This window comes from Rhamphochromis longiceps, linkage group LG3 (genome assembly GCF_057381845.1).
Source record: "Rhamphochromis longiceps isolate RC_006_pf linkage group LG3, R_longiceps_female_GT1.1, whole genome shotgun sequence".
NCBI classification, from domain to species: Eukaryota; Metazoa; Chordata; class Actinopteri; order Cichliformes; family Cichlidae; genus Rhamphochromis; species Rhamphochromis longiceps.
In genome coordinates this window covers 20,995,551-21,010,181 of record NC_140559.1, presented here as the reverse complement: position 1 = coordinate 21,010,181, position 14,631 = coordinate 20,995,551, and the positions used below count along the sequence as shown (strand labels likewise).

The window sequence follows — 14,631 nt, the reverse complement described above, 5'->3', positions numbered from 1 at the left end:
TTGATCATTCTAAAAGTCGATTGTCCTGCAAACCCATATGGGGTACCACACCAGGTCCTGCTCTGCAATGGAAAACCCTTTTAAACCTCCCCAAGCTGGTCAACCATCGAGGTAAAGTGCTTGTAGCTGCTCAAAACTGTTTTTGAGACCTGTTGATGGGGACATAATTTTTACACAGCAGAAAAGTTCTTTTTTTTTTTTTTTTTTAGATTTTTTATGTCCTCGGGTTGTCTGACGACAGATTCTGCAAATGGGGAGGTTTTGCACCCGTGACACCTTGGCTCCTACTTCTGATGGGGTGATCCTTAAGCTTACGCTTATACTGCGTTTCCCTTGCCCAGACTGAAGGCCTGCCTGCGGTGTCTAGTATGGTAATGGTGGGTGTTATGGCCAGTGTGGAAGAGAGTGATGTAGCAGGGCCACTATTGCCAGGGATAGTCTCGCTGCAGGGATGTTTTTGCAGAATGGGGGGCCCAACAGTCTCAGAGGTTGATGTAGAAGCAGCCACTGAAGACACAGGTCTGGTGATGGTAGAGGTTGTGGGGGGGGGGTCTTTCCAAGTGCTGGTGGTAGTGGCTAGGGCTGGGTATCGTCACTGATTTCTAGAATCGATTCAATTCCAATTCACTAGGTCCCGAATCGATTTGATCCATGATTCTATTCAATTCGATTTGATTTGAATCTGGGAAATTTTGACAGTCAGAAATATTATAATTCAGATCAGTACATTTACATATTTTTGTATCTATAAAAAGGAAGCTGACACTTGCAAGACTTCATCAAAGGTGTAAGTGTCAAAGCAGATGACTTTGTGTCAAAGTAGCTGAAGATAAAACACAGAAAAATATGACGGTGATTTTTCCTGGCCTGGGATTTTATAAAAATATTCTGCAGTAGATCAAAAATGAAAGAAAACCATTAATCACCATATGAACATTACCTCTGACGTTACAGCGGTTTTATTAGAGACACAGCATTTTGCATAATTTTAAAAAGTTTAAATTTGTTCAGTATTGAACAGCAGAAATAAGGTTCTCTTTTCGTTGGAAGTATGTAAAAGGACCCAAAAAACCCAAAAACAAACAAAACAAAAAAAACCAGCAGCCCACAGCACTGTAAACAACAGTAGACGTGTGCGTAAAAAGCAAGAAAATAATGCAGAAAACAGATTTTTAGACAAGAAACTGTTCTTGAAGTACACAAGAAGAGAGAGAGAGAGTGTGTGAGAGAGACAGATGTGCATGAAGTGTGGTGGAAGCAAAACAGTAAAAGTCAGAGTGAATCCATGACGATGTTTATGTGAAGCGCAGTTTGGATCTCCTTTTGCTGCTGGTTCGATCAATATTGTTTGGAGAGAGATCAAACTAACAGCTTTAGAATCAGTGCAAAAACAGCGTGAACACAAAGCGCGGACCCGCCGACAGATCAGAATCAGCGAGCTGTCGGCTTTCAGCCCCGACCGTGTCCGTGCCGTCAGGTGAGAAAGGCGACATCTCACTGATTCTGATCCGCGCTGTGTGTTTACGTCTTTGTGCAGAATCGGTGCACCTGCTCTCATTTACTGTTTTAAATGTTTGGTGGTTTTTGAAATTTTGAGGTTTCACCTGAGATTCTGGCATTTCGGGCAAAATAAATTTATATTAAAAAAATCGATTCAGGATTTTAAGGAATCGATTTCACGTTATCCAAGCCGGAATCGATTTTAGTCGATAAATCGATTATAAAAACCCACGGCTAGTAGTGGCACAGGTGGAAGAGGTGGCTGGGGCTGGGAGACTGGCATCAACAAGTCTCTCCTTCCCTTCAAAACCTTGGTCCGTGCAGTGCTGGGCGTGTGATCTTCAGTTTGTCCCAAATTGTATTAATATTATAACAACCTTTTGAAATGAGGACTTTTCTACCAGGTGTTTTGAAGAGACTCACTTCAGTGCGGACTTAAATGCAGAGTACTTTGCATGAGGCTCTGTACGGATGGCTGCATCAAACCGGTGGATCCAGTGAAAGATGTCCAGACGCACAAGCATTTCCACAAGCATTTCATTTCCGAACCATGACCTTCCCCAGACAGCTTTTTCACCACCTAAAAGAAAAAAAAGGGAAATGTTTGCATTATGTAATAGTATTTTAAATAATAAAAACCCCATTACAATACCATGAACATCTTTTGTATCCCCTCTGTCACAACAATACAGAGATATACCTTTCTGTCCATAAAAATTGTTCAAAGGCTAATCACACACAAAACAAATACGTGGCCAATATCTGTTGAAGACAACAGACCAGTGTCTTTCAAGACTAAGCAAGGTCTGCTTGCTTGTTTCATGACTTTAAAACAAAACGTGTGTGATACAGTATTATGAAGTACATACTTTGTTGGTGGAATCCATTTTCAGCACTGTGCCAAAAGTGGACAGAATCTGGCTTCGGTAATCCCTCATATTGCTGGCCTCTGCCAGCAGGAAAGTGTGGTGCAAGAGCCATGCAAAGGGAAGCTCTCTTGGAGGAAGTGGTGCCTGGAATGTGTGCTGTAAGGATGAGACGATACCCCCGGGCTCCGCAAAAGTCATTAGGAGTGTGGTGCACAGGTCCTTCCGCTGAAGGTACTCCTACATGTGATTCTCCTGTATCTGCTGCCAAAGCTTGACCATAGTGTTTCCTTTGGTTCTGTCTCTCAGAAAGAGCACAACATTCGTATCCACACCACGCCCTCAAGGACAGTCACAGCCAAGTTCTTGATGTTGAATTGAGTGAGTGATTGAGAACTTTTACAAAACAACAACAACAACAACAGAAACCCTACAAAAACAAACTTATAGCCTTTAAAATACAAATGAACGTGGTGATCATTTTACTCACTTGCTAGTCAGGATTGCCGGGAACATGGCTTGGTGTTCCTGAGTTGTGATAAAATTGCCGAGTCCCAGGCAAGCCACCGACCAACTTTTCCTCCTCCGCCACTTCTGCCTGCCTTTGTACATGTCCACAGCACGGGACCTCAGTAAGCATCGTGTACCAGTTGGACACGTCACAGATGTGACGTACCTGAAGTCTATAATGAAGAGAGGAAAATGACCAAAATAGGCATATGAATCAAGGATGGCAGTTTTACCGTTTACATTTGAAGACTTGAGTAAAATATTTATGTGAAATTACCCTGGCGATAGCCAGACTTGTATATGTGCACATTTTGTCCTTTACCCACACATTCATCAGCTCGAGGACACTTCAGAGAGGACTTCCATACCCAAAAGGACCCCACAAAAAGACGTGGCTGCGAAAAAAAGAGCTGTACACTGGGCACAGCAGCCCTGGCATAGCCAGGAGGTTCTGGTGGGCAAAACCACATGCTATCTGATTTAATCACCCGTCGCCTCTTTAACACACCAGTGACATCCTTGTATGTCTGAACAGGAGTAAACAGCCCTCTTTCAGTGTCCTCTTTAAGCCAGGAAATGTCAGCAGATGGGATACCATTAGGATTTTCCCAGAGACACACCGATCCCTCTAGCTCCACCTGAAACACACACATATGACATAGAATACTACAACAACACGCACGCACACACACACTCTAACTGAAATAGTCTGATTTCAAATAAATATCACTTACAGGTGAATGACTCACAATGGTAATTGTGTTGTATGATCATGACTGGGATGCAGATGACTTAGTGAGTCCAACAGTGTCAAGTTTTATGGACTGTGTGGCAGCCTCTGTGGACTCACGGTGTTTGGGCTGCACAGTAGATTTGTTTTGTGACTGTACAGTGTTCTCAAACTCCTTGGACAGGTGAGCTGTGTCTGTGTTCCAGACGTCTGGGAGGAGGAAGCACCTCTGCTTGTCAGCTGTTGCTTTAGAGGTTGACTTGCAGATGTGGAGTGTTGGGACTTCAGTAAATCTATAAATGATATGAACAATTAGTTTTGTAATTATAATGACTTTGTACAAACAGTAGCCTACAATGTATATTAACTCTGAATCTCACATACCCTCCACAGACTGGGATGCAGCTATCAGTTCAGCATCATCACCTGGCCACAATGAAGGATCACACCTGGGGGTACTCGTCAGCCGTTGCTAAACAATACAGTTCATTGTGAGTACCGCGATCGATGGAAAAAATGCACACTTTGCCAAGATTAATCACATATCACTACCTTTAACTAAGTAATTTACTGCCCTGTTCTGCTGCACAGCACTTACTTGTTCCTGTCAGGTAGTGATCAGCTGATCACGGGGTCGGGTTTGAAAGGGAGACACCACCCACCTGTTCGCCGCTCAGACAGCGTTCTCTTCATATCAGGAGCTCCTGTCACGATCGAGGGAAACGCACGAATTAAACACAGTAATTCGGTGTGCCCGTGTGGCGTGCTGGCTAGACCCAAACGCGGCGAAGGCTAGCGATGGGTTGGAACAGGCAAGCAGTTACTCTAGTAACGATCAGTGCACGAAGCCTGGCTTCGGAACAGCCGTTACAGACGGAGAGCGAGCGGAGCCGGGCTGAGAAAAAGGATCGAAGGGAAAAACGGTCGCTGAAGCAGGCGGAGACTGACGTCGGGAAGGATTCTCGAAGGATTTCCACAAGTTTATTACTGACTCTGTTCTCCCTAATCTTCAACTATACTATAAGGATGTTATCTTTGGCTGTTATAATTTTAAAGACAAGGACAATGATGCTTTCTTCTTTATAAATTTGGTTTTATTTTTGGCAAAAGCAAAAGCATAGTCCTCGGCAGAAAGCCTGAACTTCTTGTATTAAAAATGGAACTTGCACAATATATAAGGACAATCTCCTCATCAAAAAACGCCAAGGCCCTCGTGACTGTTAACATCTGTAACCGTTTGAAACTACTAACTTGAATTTGGCTCTTGCTAACTTTTGTTTATTTATGTTCCCCTTAATTTATTTTATTTTTTGTTCTCACTTTTGTCTCACTGTCCCTGTCACTCTCTTTGTTCCAAATTGTACACAATGTCATCTTTTATGTGATTCCTGTTTAACTTGACTGTATGTCTAAAATGTGATAAATAAAGTGAAAAAACAAACAAACAAACAAAACTGTGTGCCTTCTGAATGACCTCCTTCTGCTCATCACTGAACTTCTCAGGTCTGTCCTTTTGGCTGCTGTACTGACAATATAATTCCCACATCTCTTAAAAGGTGTGATCTTCAAACCCTTTCTGACCATAGATGCATCTGTCAAAAGTAGCGGACTCTTCCATTGCCGGCTTCTTCGCTGTTCCGCTGCGGGGTGATGCAACTTCGGATTCGCCGCTCCTATTGGCACGAATCTACAGTGTTTACGCTCACCGGGCCAATAAAAAGACGTAAAGGTCTGCAGACTGCGCTACCGTAAACTCGAGTAAAGAGAAAGAGAAAGAAACACTCGTCTGTCTGGACAATCGGAAGAACAAGTTAACTGATTACTGGTATCACACTAAGAGACTTTCAGCTTTCTTTAAAAATACATCAGATTTTAAGTTCAGGGATTTTTTAATTGTTGAAGAATACCACCATCTTTTGGACATTTATTACACTTTAAACGAAGGAGCAATGTCTGCTGTAACGTCTGCATTTATCTGCTGGACTTTACTGTCTGTCTGCCTCTCGTTTGTCTCTGCAGGTGAGATTAAATGTCAGATTTATAAATTATTAACACTCTTCAAGGATTCTGTTCATTGTTTTAAAGGTGTGTTTAACTGGGCTGTATGACCTGCCACATCTGCCGAGAGTTAAAGCTTAAGGACTGATCTGACGTCTGTTTCTTTTCCAAGCAATTCTGTTAAACCAGAAATGTGGGAGGAGGAGAGCTGCGTCATTTAGCTTGTGAGCACTTTGTTTACCTGAGCTTGTCCTCTCTTCCTGCTACACCTGCTTCATTTTCTCATACCTACAGGTCAAAGTTCACCCCAGAGCACATCTGATGTTCCCTCTAATTTTTCATGTGTCTGAGCGAACACACAAACTCCCTGAGCGATCCCTTGGACCACTGTGAGCAACAGCAGATGTGTGCACTGTGGTCACGCCAGCATCAAATCCATCCAAGTTACATGGTTTATTAAAATAATCAAATTACAGAATTTACATTTATGTTAGACTACTTTTAATTAACTGCTTTAGCCCACTTACAACGACCTGTGTAGTACGTTAACACTATTGGAAGTTACTTTCTTTTATTTTATATATGTATGTATATATATATGTGTATATATATATATATATATATATATATATATATGAAGGAAATATCCATCCCGGGTTTCCTCCGTGGCGTGAGCGATAAGCAGAGTTTTTCCCTTTCCTTATAAGACTCCTAATTATTCAAAGTAACGCTCAAGTATGCCGTTCAGCGGGTTAGTTACAGCACCGGGAGCAGTTAGGAGAACAAAGTGACACATAGACTGTTTCAGCTTGCTCTCCCACAATCAACTCAAAGGTTTATTAGTACATAACAGCTTATATAGAGGAAAAAAAGGTTCGTGTGTCAGCAGGTTCTCAGTTCAAACCGGTACAGACCAAATAAGGAAACGTCTTCCTGCCTTCTGAGCAAAGAAGTATCCTTTGTGTAGTTTATCTCTTCAGCTACAATTTATGATCATCCCAGCAAAATACACTCCTAGACATAGAATACAGAGTTCTTTCATTAGTGAATTCTGAAACAAACCACCTGGCCTTTAACAAGCTCTTTTATAAAAGATAAGGAAGGGAGGATGGGAATAAGGAAGTGGTCTCGTTTCTGTGGTATTTTCGACCTTGGGGTACCAGCCTGTGATTCTTACACATCAATTCTTGGGTCAGAGAGAAAGAGAAAAACAACTAGTAAATGGGCCTTATTGAGTAACTCTTTTCTGTATAATATCACTACAAAACAATATCCTGTAAATGCTACCATAGTATCAAAATATCACAACAATATATAAAATGCAGATCAAATCAAATCACTTTTATTGTCACTTCACATGTGCAGGTACACTGGTACAGCACATGTGAGTGAAAATCTTGTGTTCGAGCTGCACAAGCAACAGAGTTGGACAAAAATACAATAATGTAAAACAAGAAAAATATAAAAATTGGCTAAATCTGAGACTAATAAATATATGTACAATATATAATAGTATATGCATTACTGGATGTGTATACTAGATATGTTTTTCTATGTGTGTGTGTGTGTGTATACATATTTTACAAATTAAATAGAGTAAACAATAAAATAAAATATATAAAATATACAGAAGACAAAGCATAACAGTGTATTTATAGACTAAATAATAAGTAATTATGAAACAGTGGTGCTGTAACTACAGTAGCCCTTCATTAAGTGAGTTCACACAATATTCCTTCACTAGACAGTCAGTCATTGACTGAATGTGCCCCTTGTGTTTGTCTGAAGCAATGTACAGTAAAAAGCTCCCTGATCTCCCAGTAGCTCAGGTTGTTCGTTGATCTCTTGAACCCCTCTGTTGTTTCCTCTTTCAGTAGAAGAAGTTATATTAGGTCGGACTGGAATGACCATCGCTCTGCCATGTCAAGTTCCAAGCAACAACAACCCCATTGTAGCTGTGGAGTGCAGCAGACGTGACCTGGAGCCAGAATATGTCCTTTTTTACCAGGACAATAAGCTTGTTCCAGATTACCAGCATCCGTCTTTTAAGAACCGGGTGGATCTGCAGGACAGACAGATGAAGGGTGGAGACGTGTCTTTGATTCTGATGGATCTTACTACTGATGACGCGGGAGCATATGAGTGTTACGTGGTCCAGAAAGGAGCGAACCACAGCAAAACAATGAGTCTGGATGGTTACTACATCAGAGCCACCTACCTGACTGTTTCTCTTCAAAGTGAGTTGGTAGAGTTCAGTTTGTTAGTAGAGATGAAGCTGCTTCCTGGTTCTTGATGTCTGATGTTTCTGAGGTGAACAAAGCTTGGATCCTTGTACTTGTACCTTATACTTTAAAACTGGCTACAGCCTGTAAAAGACAGGTGCATTTGTAGACATCTGTTGTTGAGAAGAGATGTCTAGGTTGCCATAGCATCCCCTGTTCTTTTCTGTGATTGGCTGCTGCTGTAGTGATCAGTTAGTTCTTTAACCTCTGTGCTCTATTTTGTTTCTTCTTTCAGACCACAATAACAACATAATTTTTGGGGGAGACAAGTCCACGGCCACTCTAGAATGTCAAGCTCCAAACAGCAATGACCCCATCATAGCTGCATTATGGATAAGACCTGACCTGGAGCCAGAATATGTCCTTTTTTACCAGGATGATGAGATTGATACAGATTATCAGCATCCATTTTTTAAGAACAGGGTGGATCTGAAGGACAGACAGATGAAGGATGGAGACGTGTCTTTGATTTTGAAGGATGTGACAGCTGATGACTCAGGACTCTATGTGTGTTACGTTGACCAGAGAAAAACGAAACGAGCCAGTCGCTATATTCACCCCATCAGAAGCACCTACCTAACTGTTGTTCCTCCAGGTAAGTTTGAGTTTTACATGAAGGAGGGGTTCACATGAATAGGATGAGGGACCTATATAATCTTCTGTACCCGACATTTACACTGACCATGAAAAAATAGCATGCCATGCCATGATTAGTGACTCAGTGCTTTATTTCGGTCCAGCTTTGTCTATCTGCTGGTAGAATTTCAGGATGCCAGCCACTTCCTCTATCTGCCAGTACTACGTGCCGTGCAGGGGCCTGTTCTTCCATGATGGTTCATGGATCCCCGTCCTTTCTTCTTTGGCTTTCTGGTACCACCAGTATTGGGGAGTAATGGAATACATGTACCAGTGTTACGAATTTAAATACAAAATATGAGTAACTGTATTCCGTTACAGTTACAGTTTAAAAGAGTGATATTGAGAATACAGTTACTTTGTTGAAATAAATGGATTACACTGCGGTCTTTTCCTGTTTCATATGTTAGGCTGTGCCCTCTGTTTCTGGTAATTCCACGCCAGTGGAAACCCAAACAAAACATGCATTACAAGGCTTTAATGCCGGTGTCTCATTCTCGCGCCCCATGTCACCTCTACTTGCAGCCCACATAATGACATGAAGAAATGTTTTAAAAAATGTTTATTCCAAAAATGATTTAATGTGACGGCAACAGGCTGATTGTTGCAGGCATAGCCCTAACGAATGTAGCCTCATGGGCAGTGTAGTCCGTTCTGCAGTGAGAATAGTTTGCCATACCCGTTGGGTGTCTATGAGCGAGGGAATGAGAAAAAGTAGAGTGGAAAAGTACGAGTTGCCTGACGAGCCCGCTTGTAAGTACGCTATTAAGACTCGATTATACACATTTTTCGTGTTTTCCCCCGAAATAATAAGTTCCAATGGAGTAGCCTTCCAACGCCTCTCTCTGTCTCTCGGTAGCAAAGTTGACCCAAACAACAAAGTAAAGCTAGTTTTCGGCTATGAGCCCGACACGGGATCCGACGTATTAGCCAGAGGTCCCTTTGCTAATACTTTATATATATATATATATATATATATATATATATATATATATATATATATATATATATATATAATTATTGTTATTATTATTATTATTAGTCACAGAAAAAAAAATATATTTTTTTTTTTTCTGTGACTGGCTGCTGTAGTTAGTTCTTTGATTTCTCTACTCTGTGTGTTGTTTTCCTCCTTCAGACCAGAAAAACATCATAGTTGATTCTGGGCAGAACGTAATTCTACCATGTCGAGTTCCACTCACAAGTTTTAAGCCTATCATTACTGTAGTGTGGAAAAGAGCTGACCTGGGAGAAGAATGTGTCCTTTCTTACCCGAATCAGCGATTTCATCCAGAAAATCAGCATCCGTCTTTTAAGAAAAGGGTGGATCTGCAAGACAGACAGATGAAGAATGGAGACGTGTCTTTGATTCTGAAGGATGTGACTACTGATGACGCGGGAGCATACGAGTGTCATGTGGTCCAGAGGGAATTGTTGGGTTGGGAGATAGCCAGTCCGAAAGGTCATCGCATCAGCACCATCTATCTGAGTGTTATTCCGTCGAGTGAGTTGGTTCAGGTTATACACACTCACATACACATATATATAAATATATATGATTGGCTGCTCTAGTGATCACTTCTCTTCTTTAACCATTCTGTGTTTTTCTCTTTCAGACAAAAAAATCATCATAGCTGTGATGGGACAGACGGTCACTCTGCCATGTCCAGCTCTAATCAGCAACAACCCCATAATAGCTGCAGAGTGGAGCAGAGTTGACTTGGAGCCAAAATATGTCCTTTATTATCAGGACTACAAGCTTTTTCCAGATTACCACCAGCATCCATCTTTTAAGAACCGGGTGCATCTGAAGGACAGAAAGATGAAGGATAAAGACATGTCTTTGATTCTGAAGAATGTGACAATTAATGACACTGGAACATACGAGTGTTATGTGGCCCAGAGAGGAGTGAACCGCAGGAAGAGAGCCAGTCTGGATAGTTACCCCATCAGCACCACCTACCTGAGTGTTGTTCCTCAAAGTGAGTTGGTAGAGTTCAGTTAGTACTATTGTCAGTATAGATCAGGGGTAGGCAACCCTTCTGATTATGAGTGCCATCTAAAATTTCCTCAGAAGTAAATGTGCATATGATTGCATTAGCAATAAATTTAATAACGCTTTATATGCATTATATATAAAGAATTATATATATATATTACACACTATATGGAACCACTCTATAAGATTATATTTGTTCGCAAATGTTGGCAGCTATCAGCGAATAGTTATCAGCTATTTTGAAACAAAACACAATAATTTTTATCCATAACAGCAAATGAACTGTACAACAGAGAATGCAAATGCTTTTTATGGTCTCCTGACAACAATGATAAGAAAAATAAACTGGGCCAATATGACATGTTTGTTAATACAGAGATACACATGATAATGTGATCTCTGGTCTCCCGCACAGAGACACAGTTCTCCGAGTGTCCAGCATTCAGACGGCTACCTCAGGACACTTTTTGTGTCAGAGAAAATCTGCTCACACAGACATGTAGAGGCAAATACTGTCAACAAGGCCTCTGTAATGTTCTGAATACAGTTAAACTTGTCAGGTAATGATGTCCAGCAGGTGAAAATGCAGCTCCATGAACACCACCCAGCTGTATAGAAACTCATGCTAGCTAGTACCAAGAACGAAAAAGTCAGCATAATGAAAATCAACTCCACCTAAACTTGGTTTATATCTGACCCAGATAGACTGCAGGTCATAACTTCTTACCTGAAGTTCAGTTCACCTGACACTCAGACCGGCGGCCGCCTCGCGTCTCTCTTCCTCCTGCCTCCCCTTCCCTCATCCACCTCTGGGAAGCTCTGCCATAGCCACCACCAAACAACTGAGTTATTTTTGCACCTGCCAACATCTGGCCAATCCACCATCTTTCAATTTTTATACCATTACAAAAAAAAATTAAAAATCATCGGCCCACCAAGAAAATACCCAGTGTGCCCGATGGCTACTCCAGATATGGTCGTGCCATCAGTTAAGCCTTCACATGCCCCAGGTTGCCGACCCCTGGAATACATATAGCTGCTTCTTGGTTTTTGATGTCTGATGTTTCTGAGAAGAATAAAAGTCTGAAGCTTGGATCTTTGTAGTCGTACTTTATACTTTAAAACTGGCTACAGCCTGCAGAAAAGAGGTGATTCACTTCTGTTATTCCTAAATGTTTATAGTAACTTAGACAAAGTAGGTAAAGGGCTGCACGTTGAAGAACTAGTTGAAACATGAGACATATACATATATAGCGTTGGGTCTTTTTCTTGGTTTGTATTTTTTTTTGTCTGTGATTGGCTGTTGTAGTTATCAGTTAGTTCTTTAACCTCTCTGCTCTCTGTTGTTTCCTCTTTCAGGCCAAAAAATCATCACAGCTGAGTCTGGACAGAACGTCACTCTGACATGTCGAGCTCCAAACGCTGTCCTCATACCAGGTGTAGAGTGGAGCAGACGTGACTTGAAGGCACAATATGTCTTTTGGTACTGGGAAAAAGAGTTTGTTCGAGATTATCAGCATCCATCTTTTAAGAACCGGGTGGATCTGCAGGACAGACAGATGAAGGATGGAGTCATGTCTTTGATTCTGAAGGATGTGACGACTGCTGATAGTGGAACATACGAGTGTTGCATCATCCAGGAACTGAGAGACGGTAGAAAGTTATACATTTTAAAGACTGATCCCATCAGCATCATCCACCTAAAAGTTATTCCAAAAGGTAAGTATGTTGGACTGAGAGCTGTTATTGTGCTTTTATTGGTTTCTTTTGCAAGTATAATCTACTACATAAAAATGACACAATAGACAGAAGGAGAAAAAAACAGCACAACACAAATACAGCCAAGCACCAAGGTAGAACTTTCTCTTCATCCCACTCATCCCACCTTTCGTGGCAAAAAGCCAGATGCTCTGAGGACAGACGTGAGTTCACAGTGATGTGAATCCAGCAGGAGGTAGTCAGCTGCAAATGTCTCACACAGCCCTTGTTTGTTTTTTAACATCTTTGGGTTTTTTCTGGTTTTGATTGGAAATGTGTGGGGGTGGGCATATTTAGTCTGGAAACTGTTAAAAATCAAGCAATATAAGCATATATTAAAAAGTTTTGATTACGATCATCATTATTTTCCTTTGGGGGAAGACTGAAACCTCTGTGGAGGACCTAAAAAAAATTATGCAGGGAAAGTATGGGTCTTTGTGAAGGCTTTTCCATGTCATTTCCTCATCAGATTTATTGTTTATTTCCCATGAAGGTTTAGTTGTTCAGTGCCAGAACAGAATTATTTAAATGAAAGGAGGGAGCAGGGAACCCTTAAGAGGTCCTCAAGCCATTTTTCAGCCACTGTTTTTTTATTTTATTTATTTTTTTTTATTTCAAATCATTTTCACTGTGTTGAATAGAATATAGCCAAACATGCCAAACATTTTTATTTATCTTATTTTAAAATTGTGGTCAAAGTTCATTAGATTAGCTTAAAATGGCTAAGCTACAAACATGCATCCACCTTTAGGCCTGGGGGCAAAAAACGCCCCATTGAAAACCATTATAAACGCTATTTTTCATCCCAAATTTATTATAACATAAATTAATGCAGTTCTGGAGATAAGTATTTTTCTGGGGATTCGGGGGCTTAAATTTCTTTTTTATTTGGCCAGCAGGTGGCCAATATTTTTTTTCAAATTTAAAGCAATGGTCCAAAATTCATTATTTTCCCCACTTTGTTCTTGACTACAATGATTTTTATGTGTGACTATCAATGCTGCATAATGGCATGTGCGTTTCTAAAAAGTAATAAAGGTTTGTTTGCCTAAAAAAAAAGATCTGTGTGACAAAAAATTTTTTTTGTCTAATTTCAAAAATCTTAGAATGCCACACTGCAATACAAACAAATAACTATTAAAGGAACCAAAACCAAATTAGACTTCAAACCAGGGTTTTAATAGTTTTGCAATTTTCATTAGTTTTTATTTTTATTTAGTTTCGACTTCAGATTTTCAATTTTATATGAGTTTTAATTAGTTTTTACCAATTGTTTGCTAGTTTATTTTTTATTTTTTTGAAAATCCTTAGTTTCAGTTTAGTTTTGATTAGTTTCAGTTATAGTTTTAGTTTTGTTTGCAATAATTAAGTGTAACAAAATCCCAGTTTCATCATATCAGTCATTCTCTTCTGCTTATCCTTGGGTATGTTGCTATTCCAGCTACCATACCCAAATAAATAAATAAATAAATAAATAAAGGCAGATGAACAACCATTGATACCAGGCAACTACAAAATGTATATCTTGGCCCCAATGAGACTATTAACTCTTGCAGCACCGGGTGTTCGTAATTTTGGTTCAAGTGAATTGATAAACTTTTTGAAGGCAATTGACTCACACAGTTGTGTAGATATCCCCGTCCTGTTGTCTCGGGATGCATCACGCTGCCTTGCCTGGGGTTAGCTTCTGTTTCTGGGGATGAGGGTTGAGTGTGCTCCCTTCTCAAGGTAAGCTAGGTTAGCCTTCTTGTGTGAACTTTTCAAGTGCACTTTAAGGTTTGTGGGATTTTCTTCCCTTTAGAAATGTCCCTCATAATTTGTCTCTTTCCACTACAAGACACTTGCTTCATCCAAAACACAGTCATATTCAAAGTAATCCCAAATTGGACTCTGGCGCTTTCTCCCGACTTTTCCTGACATGATTCTGCGCCTGGACGGAGCAGCAACACAGATGACTCGACTAACGTACTGCCACCTGCTGGCATAATGAGACAGCAAGAAAAAAATCTGGAAACTAAACTTCATTTTCACCCTTGACTATTGTATGACACGCACACATCAATGAAAACTAAACACATTTTTGCTATAAATGCAGTTAATTTTAGTTAGTTTTGTGAGCACTCATTACAGTTTTGGTTAGTTTTCCTTTTTTTGTTTTTATTATATTTCCGTTAACGAAAATGTTTTTTCACTTCTAGTTTTCATTATTTCGTTAGTTTTCGTTAACGATAATAACCTTGCTTCAAACTCAGATTGTTGAGGCAGATTTTTACGAGAATACTGAGAATAAGCCGTAGCATGGAAGTATGTCATTTTGACGACATTTCCTGCCAATAAACACACAGAGTGATG

At 40.4% G+C, this 14,631-nt stretch overlaps 1 protein-coding gene and 1 long non-coding RNA gene across 5 annotated transcripts; one reads left to right on the top strand and one right to left on the bottom strand.

The window, feature by feature from the left end:
* Window positions 1-572: 572 nt before the first annotated feature.
* On the bottom strand, window positions 573-5,049 carry LOC146673369 (uncharacterized). Of its 4 annotated transcripts, none has more exons than XR_014908603.1 (6): window positions 4,269-5,045; window positions 3,991-4,078; window positions 3,611-3,899; window positions 3,203-3,514; window positions 2,857-3,049; window positions 573-2,080 (listed from the first exon to the last, which is right to left on the bottom strand). It is a non-coding gene; the product is annotated as an uncharacterized LOC146673369 (long non-coding RNA). The 4 variants fall into 4 exon arrangements; XR_014908605.1 differs by having other exon boundaries at window positions 3,385-3,514; window positions 4,269-5,039; XR_014908602.1 differs by having other exon boundaries at window positions 2,857-3,514; window positions 4,269-5,049.
* A 122-nt stretch (window positions 5,050-5,171) lies between these two features.
* Window positions 5,172-12,556, top strand: LOC146673368 (hemicentin-1-like). Its single transcript, XM_085390164.1, has 6 exons — window positions 5,172-5,625; window positions 7,479-7,841; window positions 8,122-8,481; window positions 9,661-10,026; window positions 10,139-10,504; window positions 11,881-12,556. The coding sequence occupies exons 1-6, from the start codon at window positions 5,556-5,558 to the stop codon at window positions 12,324-12,326; spliced, it is 1,971 nt and encodes a 656-aa protein (XP_085246290.1). The 5' UTR covers window positions 5,172-5,555; the 3' UTR covers window positions 12,327-12,556.
* Window positions 12,557-14,631: the final 2,075 nt, after the last annotated feature.

Excerpts from the sequence above, each read along its gene's own strand:
- LOC146673368 (XM_085390164.1), top strand. The coding sequence starts at position 5,556 with ATGTCTGCTGTAACGTCTGCATTTATCTGCTGGACTTTACTGTCTGTC. Across the intron at positions 7,842-8,121 it reads CCTGACTGTTTCTCTTCAAA|ACCACAATAACAACATAATT; the intron begins GTGAGTTGGTAG and ends TTCTTCTTTCAG. Across the intron at positions 10,505-11,880 it reads CCTGAGTGTTGTTCCTCAAA|GCCAAAAAATCATCACAGCT; the intron begins GTGAGTTGGTAG and ends TTCCTCTTTCAG.